This window comes from Zeus faber (assembly GCF_960531495.2).
Source record: "Zeus faber genome assembly, chromosome: 10".
NCBI classification, from domain to species: Eukaryota; Metazoa; Chordata; class Actinopteri; order Zeiformes; family Zeidae; genus Zeus; species Zeus faber.
Window position 1 is genome coordinate 18846317 of NC_137199.1, and position 14939 is coordinate 18861255.

General features: G+C 41.0%; 3 protein-coding genes across 3 annotated transcripts; 1 reads left to right on the forward strand and 2 right to left on the reverse strand.

The window, feature by feature from the left end:
• Positions 1–3993: 3993 nt before the first annotated feature.
• LOC307236286 (uncharacterized protein) lies at positions 3994–7960 on the reverse strand (the record flags this gene model as incomplete). The annotated part of the gene is made up of 9 exons (XM_080008654.1): positions 3994–4320; positions 4417–4539; positions 4629–4718; positions 4807–4919; positions 5014–5162; positions 5255–5354; positions 5436–7112; positions 7215–7328; positions 7909–7960. The coding sequence occupies 9 exons, from the start codon at positions 7958–7960 to the stop codon at positions 4189–4191; spliced, it is 2550 nt and encodes an 849-aa protein (XP_079864780.1). The 3' UTR covers positions 3994–4188.
• A 1036-nt stretch (positions 7961–8996) lies between these two features.
• On the forward strand, positions 8997–10516 carry LOC307235577 (glutamine amidotransferase-like class 1 domain-containing protein 3, mitochondrial; the record flags this gene model as incomplete). Its single annotated transcript, XM_080007706.1, has 5 exons — positions 8997–9030; positions 9539–9651; positions 9780–9951; positions 10041–10242; positions 10324–10516. The coding sequence occupies exons 2-5, from the start codon at positions 9544–9546 to the stop codon at positions 10514–10516; spliced, it is 675 nt and encodes a 224-aa protein (XP_079863832.1). The 5' UTR covers positions 8997–9030; positions 9539–9543.
• A 942-nt stretch (positions 10517–11458) lies between these two features.
• On the reverse strand, positions 11459–14261 carry LOC307235705 (putative alpha-ketoglutarate-dependent hypophosphite dioxygenase). Its single transcript, XM_080007880.1, has 7 exons — positions 14233–14261; positions 13662–13982; positions 12639–12900; positions 12446–12537; positions 12190–12329; positions 11991–12095; positions 11459–11879 (listed from the first exon to the last, which is right to left on the reverse strand). Exons 2-7 carry the CDS (start codon positions 13789–13791, stop codon positions 11787–11789), a joined length of 822 nt encoding a protein of 273 aa, XP_079864006.1. The 5' UTR covers positions 13792–13982; positions 14233–14261; the 3' UTR covers positions 11459–11786.
• Positions 14262–14939: the final 678 nt, after the last annotated feature.

The window sequence follows — 14939 nt, forward strand, 5'->3', positions numbered from 1 at the left end:
TGAAAATTATACTGTTATCATTGGGAGGTTTGTTCAATAACATTCGAATTATACCCTAACGGCTGATGACTTGAAAATTATACTGACTGTCATTTGCATCGACTATTTAGGAAAATCAGAGAAAAATATCATTTGCATAATGATTTGGAATGCAGTGTATCTGCATGTGTGTTTATGAAGGACCATGGTGTGGAAAGAATTAGTTATCCTCTTTTGAATGTTGCTATAATCAGTTGGTGTGTGGTTTGTCTTATGTATGCTGGAGGACTGGTTTGGCTAACACTAAGTGCCGACAAAAACGCAGAAGAATCACAGGGAAAAGGTATAAAACAAATAGCACATCCATAGTACATTTAGTCGCAGTTACAGCACTGAGATTAAAGGTTTGCTGTGTATTCGATTAAATCTATTGGCGAGTTTATAGTGTTTATTGAAAATAGAGTAGTATACAGAGATTCCCAGGTCTAGTAAGAGAGAACGGCGTGTATGTTATAATTGCTCTGAGACTGAGCAGAGCCCCGATGTGGGTGAATGTACAGCTCGTCCGGGGGGTCGTCACATATTAATTTAATATATATTTAATATGTAAATATATACGTCTTTCTAGTGTTGAGGAAGTGTATCTACAAAGAATTAGTTTAATCAAATTAAATTTAATCAAATTCATAAACTAATCAAATTAGTTTATGAAGTTCAAGATGAACTAAGTTGACACGACTACCGTGGGTACTGCTCTCCGTCCTGTGTCATCGCAGCCATATGCTGCGACTTCCCAATTGAAGGAGGGGACTCTATGGGCCGGAAGTTTAAAATTAGTATAACAAGTATATAAGTGCTTGTAAATATTGCAGTTATAACGGTAAAATAAGTTGTGTGTCTGTAATTCACCAAGAATATTATACATGAATCCCCTGGAGTAGGTGGAGGGTCAGGAAGAACAGGCAGATATTATTAGAACAACCAACGCAAGAGTAGAAGGATTCCTTTGTATTACATAGATTCCCACATCTCACTGGAGACTGTGACACTGCACCTGTTACTGAGGAAAAAAAGGGGATTGTGGCGCCGTCCCACCCTAGATAGTTGGGAAACATATCAATAAAAGGTCTGCATACGTGAGATTATCACTAAATCAGAGTGGCTGTCTATTTTACAAGTTGAAAGATAGTTAATGGACAAACAACACTTTAGCAAGGACGACGTCTTTATACCAAAACATTATAATGGGGAGGGGGACCCAGAGACGCCGGGTATATGCACACACTTTTGGCACTAACAAACATACAGAGACACACGGGCACGGAGCATTGGCAAGGCGCACAGCTGATCAATCTAAAACTTAAGCAGATCACCAAATTTGTTCGCTTTACTCAAGCAAAAGAGTTTTCCAAATGTTCCCTGGGAGCAAGTGTTGCGTGACCGGTGGACCCCAAAATCGCTAGCACAAGTATTCGAACAGTTGCGCAACTATCCGAGTGCAGAAGCCACCATCCCATTAAACCCAGTATTCAGGTTACCGGAGGGGTTTGCTATAGAGGGCCGTGACAGACATCCTCCAAATCTATGACTGAGTATCACCGTCAGTCCTAGGCGAGTTAGGTGGGAGACGGGCAAGTGGGCACACATAGTCAGACACCCTGAAGGAGACGGTCAGTCGGGTTGGAATACGACAGGAGGGGAGGGAATAAACGGGAGGGAATAAACTCAAAGCTTCCGAGAGTCACCGCAGGGACAATAATACTAATACTAATTAGAACAAGGTGTCATAAGGTGTCATCTGGATCACAAAAAACAAATTCAAAACTGCATGAAAAAATTGAAAAAATGGACTTCAACCTAACACTAAGGGAGGGGCAGACAGACAAAACAAGAAAATACAAGAAAAGGAAAGAAACCGGGAGCAGTAGTGAGGCAGACAAATCAGGCACTCAGTCGGAAGAGGAGCCAGAAAAAAGAGCAGCTGGACAATGCAAAAGTGCTGGAGGAAAACAAATCAAAGGGATACATGATCCCCAAGGACAGGAAACAAACCAGACACCAATGGAAACACCCCGACCCCCACCAGACAGACAGCACAGAATCGACCAGACTCCACGGAAAAGAGATCAAGCTGAGGAAATATTGTCCAGAGTGGAGAAAAACATGGAAGCCATGACAACAGAGCTCCAAGATTAATGTGGGAAAACATCCACACCCAAAGTGACACCCACAACGAAATCATGGGAAGACCCAGACAGCACGTGTAGACAAGAAAAAGAAGGGGAAACACTGCACCTGCGCTTCCCGGAGAAGGCCCACCTCTGAAATGGCAATACTAGGGGTGCCCAGAGAAGCCAGAGGAGGAAGTGATGTCACCAATCATATCATCACAACCACAGGCCGAACCCACCATATCAGTTACCTTTATGGTAGACACAGGTGCGACGCACTCATGCATTGGGAAAAACGGCTCCAGTCTCCCCCTCTCCGGTTCGTCAGTCAGAACAATAGGCTTCTCTGGGAAAACAAAAGTGATACCCCTCACACAGTCGATCCCAATGCTGATCGCAGGATGCACTATAGTCGCTCCACTTCTATACTCAGAGAACACTCCCATCAATCTGTTGGGGAGAGACATCCTGTGCCCTCTCAAAGCTAACATTATGTGCACAGCGGACGGGCTGTATGTAGACTTTCCTGAAGATCCCCCCACAGACATGATGCCTATGATAAACCAGACTGAAACCAGCCACTGGGATCAACCACCAGTGTACTGGCTACGGCTGACACCACAAGATTCGGCGCTGCGCCAATACTGATGCACGTGGTAGCCATGGGTATGAGCCAAACTAGGAAGAGTCTGCAAACCACAGCTGCCCCTACACTGCATGCTCATATATGACGGACCTCAATGCCACACCGATTACAACGCATTTTAGAAAGAGTAAATCAATGGCAAACAGTTCTCCATTATCAGCCAGGGCCTATACAGGGCCTATACATCAAAACACAAGACAGATGCAGGATGTGTAAAGTCAGCAGAGCCTATACACATAACTGTATCCTCTCAAACCACATGCCATTAAAGGGATCAGTCCCACAATCGCAGGACCAGAAGCGGCAGGGGTTTTGAGGAAAAGCATAAGCCCCTGCAACACTCCAATCTCCCATTTATTATTATTATTATTATTATTATTATTATTTACTATTAAGAAACCACAATCCCAAGATTATCATTTGGCCCATGATCTAAGGGCTGTTAACTCCGTTGTCAACGTCGAACCGCTGGTTGTCCCTGACCCTCACACGCTACTGTCTAACATTCCGCTAGGTACCAAATGGTACACTGTGGTCTATCAATGCTCAGCCTTTTTTAGTGTGCTACTATATCCTGATTCATAGGATCTGTTCGCATCTAATCTAATCACGCAATGCATAGGGAGAATGAGATACATCCTGGTAGTAGTCTGTCGTTTCAGCAGGTGGGTACAGGCACACCAGGGCCAAACTCCAGATCGGTGGCAATGTTTCAGAATATAAATTGGCGAAAATACTTTTTCTACGTATAGAACTAATTTCAAACTGAGGATCTTTTACTTGATTGGCAGTGTGGTCTTTTAAACAATAAATTACAAAATAAAAGTACCAGAAAGGGCTTTGTGTACCTTAAACAAAAAAATTACGTCATGTTGGATTAGAGGTTAGGTTACACCGAAATGTAAAGTGATAATAATATCACTACAGTTATTACCATATTGTATATTTGTGGACATGCAAATCTAAACCACAAGGAATTTATGTCAAAAAGCAATAAGCATATACATAAAAAACAAACAATTACAATTAAAAACACATTTTATTATGAATGATACACATAAAATGGTGCATTAAATACACGTTAGTAAATTTCTTGTGCATATCAGTCAATACTAATTCCTTCAGGTTATGCATAACATATATTTTATTTCACACAAAATAATTGACATAAATGACAACAACAACAATAATAATAATACTAAGAACAATAAATATTAAATATTTTACAGTGTACAAATTACGTAGGGGAACTCCTCATTAAGTATCTCAGAAATCAAGAAAATTCATTGTTGGAGACAGAGTTAACAAGCATTTGTTTATATAAACATTAGTCCTTTGTAAAGTTCACTCAAATGATTTTGTCTCCCCCAGTTGTCTGAATTTTTCTCCTCCTTATTCTAATTCATCTGTGTTCTCTCCATATGAATCCATGCTCCTCTGCGTCTCCAACAGATCGCCCTCAAAACCAGGATTGATCTGTCCCCGTCTGTGTTGCTTCTGAACCTCCTCAAAGATTTGGAGAACCTTCCGGGGTCGGAACATTAAAGAGGTGTCACGACAAACACGAAAACCAAAAACTGTAAAGAGTATTTAAAATCAATGCAATTAACCATTGAATACCTTCGATTTGGGGATGAGACCCACTCTGAAGAAACCAATGTGTCCCGTATCAATCTTGGTGCAGTCGACCACCGTGGAAGCTATGTTCTCCGGAGAGGCTCCATCGCAAAGCACACCATCAACCTGAACCCCAAAAAACAAGGTATTTATTGATTTTTTTTTTTAATGTATTTTTGTTTAGTTACTTAATCTACCATTGTAATTGCAATTACCTTATCACCCAGCTTGGCATACACCTGATTGTGATGCGTTGTGTCGGCTTCGCCTGTAGGGTTGGCCGAAGTTACAGCAATTGGTCCCACCTGAAGCGAAAATGGTGTTTTGTTCAGAAATTGATATGTCGAATGATCGAGTCTTTAAGGAAAATTGTAATCCACTTTGAGATTTTACCATATTGATGAGGTGTGTGGCTATGGTACAATCTGGGTTTCTGATCGCGATGCTTTGTGGAGTTCCAATAAGTTTGGCTGCTTCGCCTAAACCAAAGGGGTCCATCCAGGCTCCTATTTGAAACAGATAATGTGACCATCAAAACAACCTTAGAATATACACGTATGCATGCATTATATACTAACACAGACACACAAAACGACATACCTCTGGGTATAACCATACTAATGGAGGAGGGCCATGCAGCCTGCATGAAGTCTAGCAGCAGAGGGCTCAGCAGGTGCCTGACTGGTTCCAGCTGCTTTATGGAGGAGATCCACAGAGACATGGGCCTGTCCTGGGCTTGCTTCTTCACCCTGAGGTTAATATCACTCATTAGGGAAACATGAAAAACATAATTTCTTTAAAATCAATAAGGAAAGGAAATTGTGTTTGAAAAAAAACTGACTTATAAGCTTTGACAACAGCATCTGGCCTGTTGCAAGCTGCCACAAGCACGTAGACGGTGTCAGTAGGCATCCCACAAATGCCATTATTTTTCATGATCTCTGCAAAAGTAAATATACAGTTACAATACCAATCTGGATCAAATCATATACGCCCATTTTCTATACCTCTATGCCTCTCACCTGCAATCTGGTGGACAGAGGTGGCCTTTCGCGCAGGTACATGGAGACAGACGTCTCTGCCTCCCCTTCTTCCACTCAGCTTAATTAAGTCTTTTCCCAAGGGGATCTGGGGAGACTGGAAGCTGCCGTTGAAGATGTGTGCCAGGAAACAATAAAAACTGACCAGGCCAAAGATGATGGTGACTCCAATGTCATAACCAAAAGGCAGTGCTCCCACTGCATCCAGAAGGAAGCTAACAAGGATAAGTTGGAAGGTAAAAGCATAGGCAAACCAAGCTATGTTCAGGAATAACGCTGCCACTGTCACCAAAAAGTTAAACAACATGAAGGAAATTATCCCAACTGCAATGTTAAGGCCTCTGCTTTCACCATACAGTCCGCCGTACCGAACCAACCCCCAGACTGACCACACTAGCCCATATAAAATAAAAACTGTGCTTTCAAATGTTTTGCCACGTGAAAAACACACAAAACCGCAAAGCAGCTGAAGAAGCCCACCTGCCACTACAGCCCAGGGGATGACCAGCACAGACAGAGGACTTGTGTCACTGACAGAGGACGTGATGGCAAAAGCAGCTAAAACACTGCAGGCATAACCCAACACCTCTGCGTCTGCATATTTGGAGAAGCCCAGATGAGGTGCATGTAAGTCTTTATTGTGGGGCCTTAGAGTGACACCATTTATCTTAGTCATTAATGTTTTGAATAAGCCCTGCCCTGTTGGAATTTTCCTACTGAAAAACATATTAGATATGCAGACAAAAAGCATACCAGTGGAGACCACAAAGATGGCTGCCTGCATACCCTGGGTGCCTGCCTGGAAGAAACCTTGTGGTTGTGCAGCGATGGCAATGCAGTATGCCACGAAGAACAGTTGATAGAGACCCTCAAGAAGGCTCTTTTGGCAGCTAAATAAAGCCAGGATGAAGAACAAGACGGAGAAGACTGCAGGGAAAGGAACAGTGGAAAGGGGCCGTATGGAGTAGAATGTTAGGAGAGCACTGTAGCCCTCAGCAAACCTCAGCACGGCCATGAAGCCGTAGAAGGTGGCCGCTAGCGTGTCCAGGCAACGGTAGGACAGGACGCACACACCGAGCTGAAACACCCCGGCTGTCCACAGCCAGGGGACATGGCCTGTGGACAGCTGTGGGACCACACCTACTAGTGGGCATGCTAAGACACAGGCTGAAAGTAAGTTCATTACCAGGCCTATTAACACTACACTGTTACAGTCCTGCATTTGTACCGTGGTAATCACAGCCTTTTTCTTCAGCCGAGTTCCTGGAGGTTCTACCTCACCATGGGTGATATAGGACAACAGGCGTCCAAAGCCAAAGTAAAGACCCACCAGACAGATGAGCAGATAGTAAGCTGCTGTGGCCGATTGGCCAAAACCAGTCGCTGACAGACCGGCAATTTGATGGGCACTGGCTAAGCTAATACTTAGAGCTATGATAAAAATGACTGTTTTCTGTATGAAAACTGCTACTATGCCGATGAGGAAGAGTGCCAGAGTGAAAGCTGCCAGGCCTGGAACCAGAGAAGGTCTTAAGTCTCCAGGCTGAACAACACCCTGCCCTACGAGGATATACACCAGGCCTGAGCCACACCACAGGGCAGACACCGTCAGGCAAAGAACCGAGAAGAGCTGGGTGTGAGAGAGAATACGGCACACACCTGAGACAGAAACAAAAGGAAAAACATAGAGGATGTCACTAATACCAAAATAAATTGTAGTTCACTAAATGGACAATGCAAAAAAAAACCAGAATAACAAACCTGTATAGGCTAGAAGAGCAGCAATGATAACCAACAGAATCCCCAGTGCAGTGTTGGGAATGAGATCTTCTCCAGCAGAGTTGGCATAGTTGTTTACAAGAAGAAGCAGGGCGCCTGTAGCGCAAAACACACAATGACGCATGATGTGACATGTTATGATATGCAATGATTCGAGGGACGTGGACATTATACTCTATGTGCTAATTTTTTCATTATTTTGATTTAAGGCATTTGAAAGAAAATATCTATTTTAAAAATCAGTTTGATGCGCATTTGCTACCCCCAATGGCCCACTGAGTACATTGCAGTTTATGCTCTGGTGCTTCTGCAGGCAAATAGTTTATGCTGTGATCAGCATTTTTCTGTTTATTATTATTAAAAATGTAAGACGTTAACAGCCAAATCCAACTTATTTCTTAACTGGGAATGGTTTAAATGCCTAGAGTCTATCTTTTAAGAACATCTAAGTAACTATGCAGCATCAATACTCATTTTAATAATTTTTCACACATCACATTATTATTATTATGTTGATTACTATAGTTACATTTGTGGGGCCAGTGGATATTAATTACGTTTAAATAAAGGCAAAAGCTTTACTGTTGCAAACTTTACTAACCCTATGCTTTATTGTTCTAGAAAATGAGTTAAAAACAAAATATCAATATCAAATATGACAAAAAATAGTTCTTACCACCGGAGATTCCTTGAATGCCAACAGAGATATAAAGCGACTCTGGAGCCATGGTGAGTGGGGATGTATCTCTCGTTCGCACGCGTGTGTGTGTGTGTGTGTGTGTGTGTGTGTGTGTGTGTGTGTGTGTGTGTGTGGGACCGGTGTCAAGTGCGTCTTTTATACTCGCTCGGCGGAGCGCGATTCCATGACGTCACCCCGCACCTGACGAAGGATCGTTTGTATAGCAGTAATAATAAGAAAGGCGAAATAATCATTCTATCAAAAGCCTCTGAAGATTAATGACTTGCATTCCTCTATGTATTCAACAGTTTTATTTTTAATGTATTTATTGCTATTCTTGTTTAATATTTGTATTTTTTATTTTTCAATTTGTATCAATATTTTTATCGCCTAAATAAATATTTACTATATTTAAATATATGCAAATTTATTTTATGCACACGAACGTGCACAATTTCATTTTAATGACAGACTTACCTACTTCCATGACAATTTTTTGTTAAAAAAAAAGAATGTAGTAATAGTAATAATAATAGTAATAATAATTATAACAACAATACGATTATTATTACTACTACTACTACTACTACTACTACAACTACTACTACTACTAACAATAATAATAATAATAATAACAGTAATAATAACAACAATAATGTAAATTAAAAAAAAAAAATAATAATAATAATAAACGATTCTCTGCCAAGAATATTCAGTGTTAAACCATGACAATGTAAATGAAAGTCAATAACATTTTCTTTATCAATTTTTTTTATATAGCATACAAACCTCTTTATTTTAATCAAAATGTGAACATCGCAGTGCCCAATTCCATGAATATTTTTCTTCTTTCTAAAAAAAAAAAAGGTTTTATCTTTGTTAGGTCGGTCAGTCAATAATTATTTTGAAATTTGTATTTCAAGAGGTATGATTCAGCAATGTGCCTCCTCAAGGAAGTCATTGGATTTTTCCGTTTATTGCCATGATGTCATGTGTCTGGTGGGGGTGTGAGGGAGGAACCAGGAAATCCAAGCAGGAGTATAAAGAGTCTGCTTCATGGCACACCTCCCCAGGATCCACAGGTGACAAAGGAACCACAGAATAACTCTCTTCTTTCAGGTGAGAGAATCTACGCCTTGTACCTTTGCAGCCATCAAATCACATTTTAACAAGACCGGTGGTCACTTCATGGCATAGACATTTATCACTGCTGCTTAAACATTAACCACTGAATCACAAAATAATATGTAAACACATATGAACACATACATCATTTGTAAAAAGCAATTCTCAGTTCTACCTTGGCCTCAACAATGTAAAAAAAAAAGTGTTTAGGCAGAGCAGATGAACAGTTTCATTCTGTCATGTTCTTGTTTACCGAGCTTGTGTTACCTGGCAGCGGCTCTCTAGTGGTTACCTTATTGGCTCTTCAAATCTTTAATCTGAGGAGTCAAATTAATGAATAATGCCTAGTCATGCTGATGAATCACTCACTACAGCGAAGGAAATTGAAAAACATTAAACTAAACAGAAATAACTTCCAGTCAACTCACCTACCATCAAGTCATCTACCATCACCTTGCATGTCAGAAGTGACTCAGCATGGAATCTGTGTTTGTTCTTCCAGGAAACATGGTGAAGCGTGTCGCAGTTCTCCTCTCGGGCTGTGGAGTGTACGACGGCACAGAAATCCACGAGGCCTCCGCCGTGTTGGTTCACCTGAGTCGTGCCGGAGCGGAGGTAAGGGAACTCATGAACTGGAGCTCAACCTGTGTGGTCCTGGTGACGTTCCTGCCTGGCGCTGCATATCACTAACAGGGTGACCTACACCTATTCACTCATCAATGCTGCACTTTCCACCTTTCCAGGTGAAGATGTTTGCTCCGGACGTGGATCAGATGCACGTTGTGAATCACTGTGAGGGGAAACCGACGGAGGAGAAGCGCAACGTCTTGCAGGAGAGCGCCCGCATCGCCAGGGGAGACGTAGCCGATCTGGCCAAGTTGGATGCTGCAGCTTTTGACGCTGCCATCATTCCAGGTCAGACACTGGGATGCACCGTCTCCCTAGAATAATTTCCATGGATGTCATTATTTTTCCCAGCTGCATTTATGCGCGTTCTTTTGCAGGGGGCTTTGGTGTGGCTAAAAACCTGAGCGACTGGGCAGTGAAGGAGAAGACCTCCACCATCCAGCCCCAGGTGGAGAAACTCCTGAAGGCTTTCCACCGGGCCGGGAAGCCCCTGGGCCTGTGCTGCATCTCCCCTGTCCTCGCCGCGAAGGCCTTCCCCGGCTGTGAGATCACCGTGGGCCACGACAAAGAATGCGAAAGGTGAATTTCACTATCCGATAAATGGTGGACATCAGCGCATTGCAGACTTTCAGTTCTAACGAATTTCTTCCCTGCACCCAGATGGCCCTACGCCAAGACAGCCGGCAGCCTGAAGGAAATGGGCTGCAAACACGTGAACAAGGACGTGGGGGAAGTGCACGTGGACATCAAGAACAAGCTGGTCACCACCAGTGCCTTCATGTGCAAGGCTCGGGTTCATGAGGTTTTTGACGGCATAGGCTTGATGGTTAAAGAGGTGCTGAAGCTGGCCTAGGAGATTTTATTTTTATTTATTTTGTCATTCATGCTTAGTGATTGAAAGTAAAGTAAATCGATGCCTTTCTCACCTCAATGTCCCTTGATATATTCCCGTGTGTGCAATTGTGAGATACATCTTGTATGACGCAATATTTCCAATAAAAATGTTTTAAAACCTATTTTGTGTTAAATGTGATGATTTGTTATCATCTTTAAAAATATATATCTACTTACCCAGAGATTCTGAAGACATTTTGGGGGAAAAATTAATAGTTTTAATGCACTTTATTTTTATTTTAGTTCAGCCAAATGTTTTGAATGTCCAGAGCTCAAATTCAAGATTCAGCAGATATAAACAATAAATATTATAAAATATAAAATGTAAAAGATGTTTCAGAGGTACATTAGAATTTTTCCAGTGCCCTTGTAAGCAGACTGACCCTGTGCTCCAAACCCTTTTTGTGGGATTAGGAAAAAAAAAATATATATATATAAATGCGTTCTGTAATCCTCTGGATGTATTTTTTCATATTGTGATTATGTTATCTTTAACGTAGCATTTAATAAGTCAGAATTAGTCAGATAACAGGAGTATATGTTTCAGAGTGTATTTATTTATGAATTAATTATTTTATTTATTTATTCATTTATTTATTTATAAATAGCATTTTTTTTTTTTTACATTTTGCTTGGTGCACATGCTATCTTTTATGTTTACCCTCTGACTATGTTATGCTATACAAATATATTATACAGATAAAGTTTATTATTATATTATAAAGTTTACATATACTGAACTTGTCAAGCACAACCACTGTGTATGTAATATATGAGAAAGGGTTCGGCTAAATTAATATATCAATCCATTATCAATATGTAAAGAAGATAAGACACTATATATATGCCACTATAATGGCATAAAGTCAACTTGAATACCATGACTGCAGTTGTGTATAGCTTTTGATTGTTTTTTATTTCATTTTCATCACAAAACATTTGCAAACAAGCACATTGGATTAGATTGATCTCTATTTATCTTGTTTAACGTTGGATTACATAACAAAAAAAAAAAAGATATACAGTTTTAGAGTTGGTTGACTCTACAGTCCTAGACAGAGTCAATACACTGCTGAGTCCAAAATGTGGAATCAACGCTAAATCCATTCTCAAGCACTACAACCCTGCAGTAAGCCGACATTTTAGTTAATTAAAATAAAACATGCAAACAAGACCCTTTAAATTATGTGAGTATACATTTTGTAGCCTGGCTTATGGAGACCGGCCCACTAACTCTCATGCACCTTGCTGGAAAAATTCTGGAACTGGTCTGTTCCACTGACCAAAAATGTTGCACAGAACTTTCTGGGGCGGTCGGGATCCTACCGGCGGAAAAAAAAGGAGAAAGAATCAACACTTTGGAGACAAAATACACACATCCATGCGCAAAAGTATTAGATCACAGTCCATAAGGATTAGCAGAAGCCTCCAACCTCTGTGGGGTATGCACTGGGGGAAACATAGCGAACCACCAAGCCGCAGCGCCTCATCTGGGACATGTTTGGGTCACTGGCATGGATCAGGTGTCCTTCATGGATCTGTCAAAAAGATGCAAAATAAATGATGTGTTTTGTTTTTGTCCACAAATTAATATCAACCTCTGGTGCACGCAAACCAACGCTAGGAACTCACAGACATCTGTCCGGCTCGGAGAGGGCAGAGTATGGCCTTCTCAGCGTCGACCAGCTCCTCTGGGATCTCCTGGTTGACCGTCAGCATGTTCCCAGGGCGGACCGCCTGGCGATGATACACCATGCCGGCACAATGGCTGCCTATGGGAGCGCAGATACCACTTGCATTATTTTATTTGTTCATTTCAGAAAGCACATAAGCACAATGTTCCTCAATCTGGCAAGTTGTGATGAGTGTGACCAAAATAAGATAGTACCTGGAATGACCTTCAGGGCACCATTCTCTTTCACTGAGTCATCTAAAGCCAGCCACATAGAGAGAACTGGGCCTCCAGCAATACCCCAATACCTGTAGAAAAACAAACATATATATATTAAAAAAATGTCGTGTCCAACCTATAAACCTAATCTTGCCTGGGTATGTGTTTTAATTTTATTTTCCAAAAATACCTGATGTCCTGATGCCAGGCCACATATGGAAGTTCATCCTCTTGAAGCTCAGCCCCGCTGGGTTCTCCATCCTCTTTAGTGTTGGTGCTGATGGTGCTTCTTGGCAATGGGTATTTACAGATGAAGCGGGAGTCGAGCAGGAGGACGTCAGGACCCAGGATGGCTTGGACCACCTCGAGAACACAGGGGTGTTTGGCCAGGCCCATCACCCACTGGTACTGGAGGTGAATGTTATGAAGGCTGTACGTGGTGTGCTCCTTACCTGTGGAGGTGCACAAATGTACCATGTTCTAAAACGCCTTCTCTTTCAGATAAATTAAACAAGATCTATGCGTCAGTCGATGAAACTGAAGCTTCGTCTTAATTTATTTTCCCACACCCAAATTTATAGTTTTGATCATTTCCACTCAGTTCTTTTCACTTCATCCTCATCCCTTATAACTTGTGCCAAGTCATTCCATGAAAGGAGTGCCATTTGGATCCACAACACATAACAAAGTCTTTAAAACACAATAATTTGCATATCTGCATAATGACATTTTGCCAAGCTAAAAATTATTAATTTCAAGTTCATTATTAAAATAATAAATGAGAAAATGTTATTCAAAGTGAATAGTTATATTTTTTTCTTTTATAACTTCATGTCCATGTATATAGTCATTGGAAGTTGCTTTCCCCATCCACACAGCACATACTAATAAAACATTAAAACATGTGTTAAGTAAAATGCTCCGTCGTGCCCCCCACCCCTTCTTAAACCAAAGTAACTCCCTTGACTGTACTGTTACTGCTAATTATTAGTTATTGAATTTAACACTGGGTATCATTTATTTTTTTGTGTGGCAGCCATTTTAGGATGAAATGCTCCATCCCATGTTGTCCATGTCTTCTGGGAAGTTCAACATAACAACATATATTAAACGATGAAATGTCAAAATAATTGATTCTTTGTTATTAAAAATTCTGAACATAGAGAGGCCAAATGGCACCCGTCTTCATGGAATGACTCTTAAAACTATTCACCAAATTCGTCTTCCAGGTCGGAGAAGCGCTGCCTGGCCTCCCGCAGCTCCGTTTCGTTCAAGATGTTCAGGCCAGACAGGTATCCCTGCTGGAGATAGGTCTCCTGCAGTGCGGCCATGGTGGAAGTCATCTGAGGGCTCTTCTGATCACAACGCTGCTCCAGACAGACTGCTGCTGTCTTTTGGTTGCTTTTCAGGCTGTGTTTCAGATCTATTTTTCTGATGTAGTACAGTGTGTGTGTGTGTGTGTGTGTGTGTGTGTGTTTGTGTGCGTGCGTGCGTGCGTGCGTGTGTGTGTGTGTAGGCTTGAGTGTGTGTTGATCTGTGTGTGACAGGGAGAGGACAGGGTGTCGACAGAATGGAGGAAAAGGGAGAATTCAGGAGTGAGAAGCAGTTCACAGCACAACACAAGACTGTTGTTTCTTTTAAGAAGGTGATGATGTATAGTAAAATCCGGACCAATGCAAAGGTAAATAATAGACTAAAAGACTAAATAAAAGAATAAAATAAAAGACTATACGCTATGATCATAATAGAGAATCTATTTAAATGTGAAAAAGAGGAAAACCAACTTTTGTTGCAGGTTTTGTCTCCTTGCTTCCTTAGGGTCTGGCTCTGTGTCTGGCTCTCAAGGTGCATCCAAAAGGCTCTTATATAGTTATTCATAAACACTGCACCCAGGGAGAGGCTGATGGAAATTCCAGCATTGCTTTTCCTGTGCTTCTCACGTCACAAAATTACATTCTGTGACGTGAGAAGAAAGTGATACTCAAAGGCAACTACAGTGGAAAAACATGATAATTTGAAACCCTTTCTTTAGAGTTCCTGTGTGCCGGGTCATTGTTGTTGACCAATTCTGTGTTATCACACCCAACAGGAGCTAGACTCTCTTATTTCAAAAAGTAATCTGATGAGTCAGCCATTGGCAGATTTACAGGGAAATCTTTTAATATCGCTATGTTGAAATGGTGGGATAAATGATAAATTAAGCAGGTATCTGAATTTCAAAGCAAGTGTCCTTCCAGTCAACACAACCTTATTCCATGTGTCCATTATTAATTCTCTGGATCATCGAGAGTGAAAGAGTGATGATAAGACGGACAAAGACGCTCTTTATGAACTATATGTGGGGTTCTGGTACATCTGTGCAGGAAGTGATATTATATATATATATAATAATGATAATAATAATTATATATATTTTGAATAAAATAATTATTATAATTATAATAACAATTATTATTATTAGTAATAATAATAACAATAATAATAATTATAA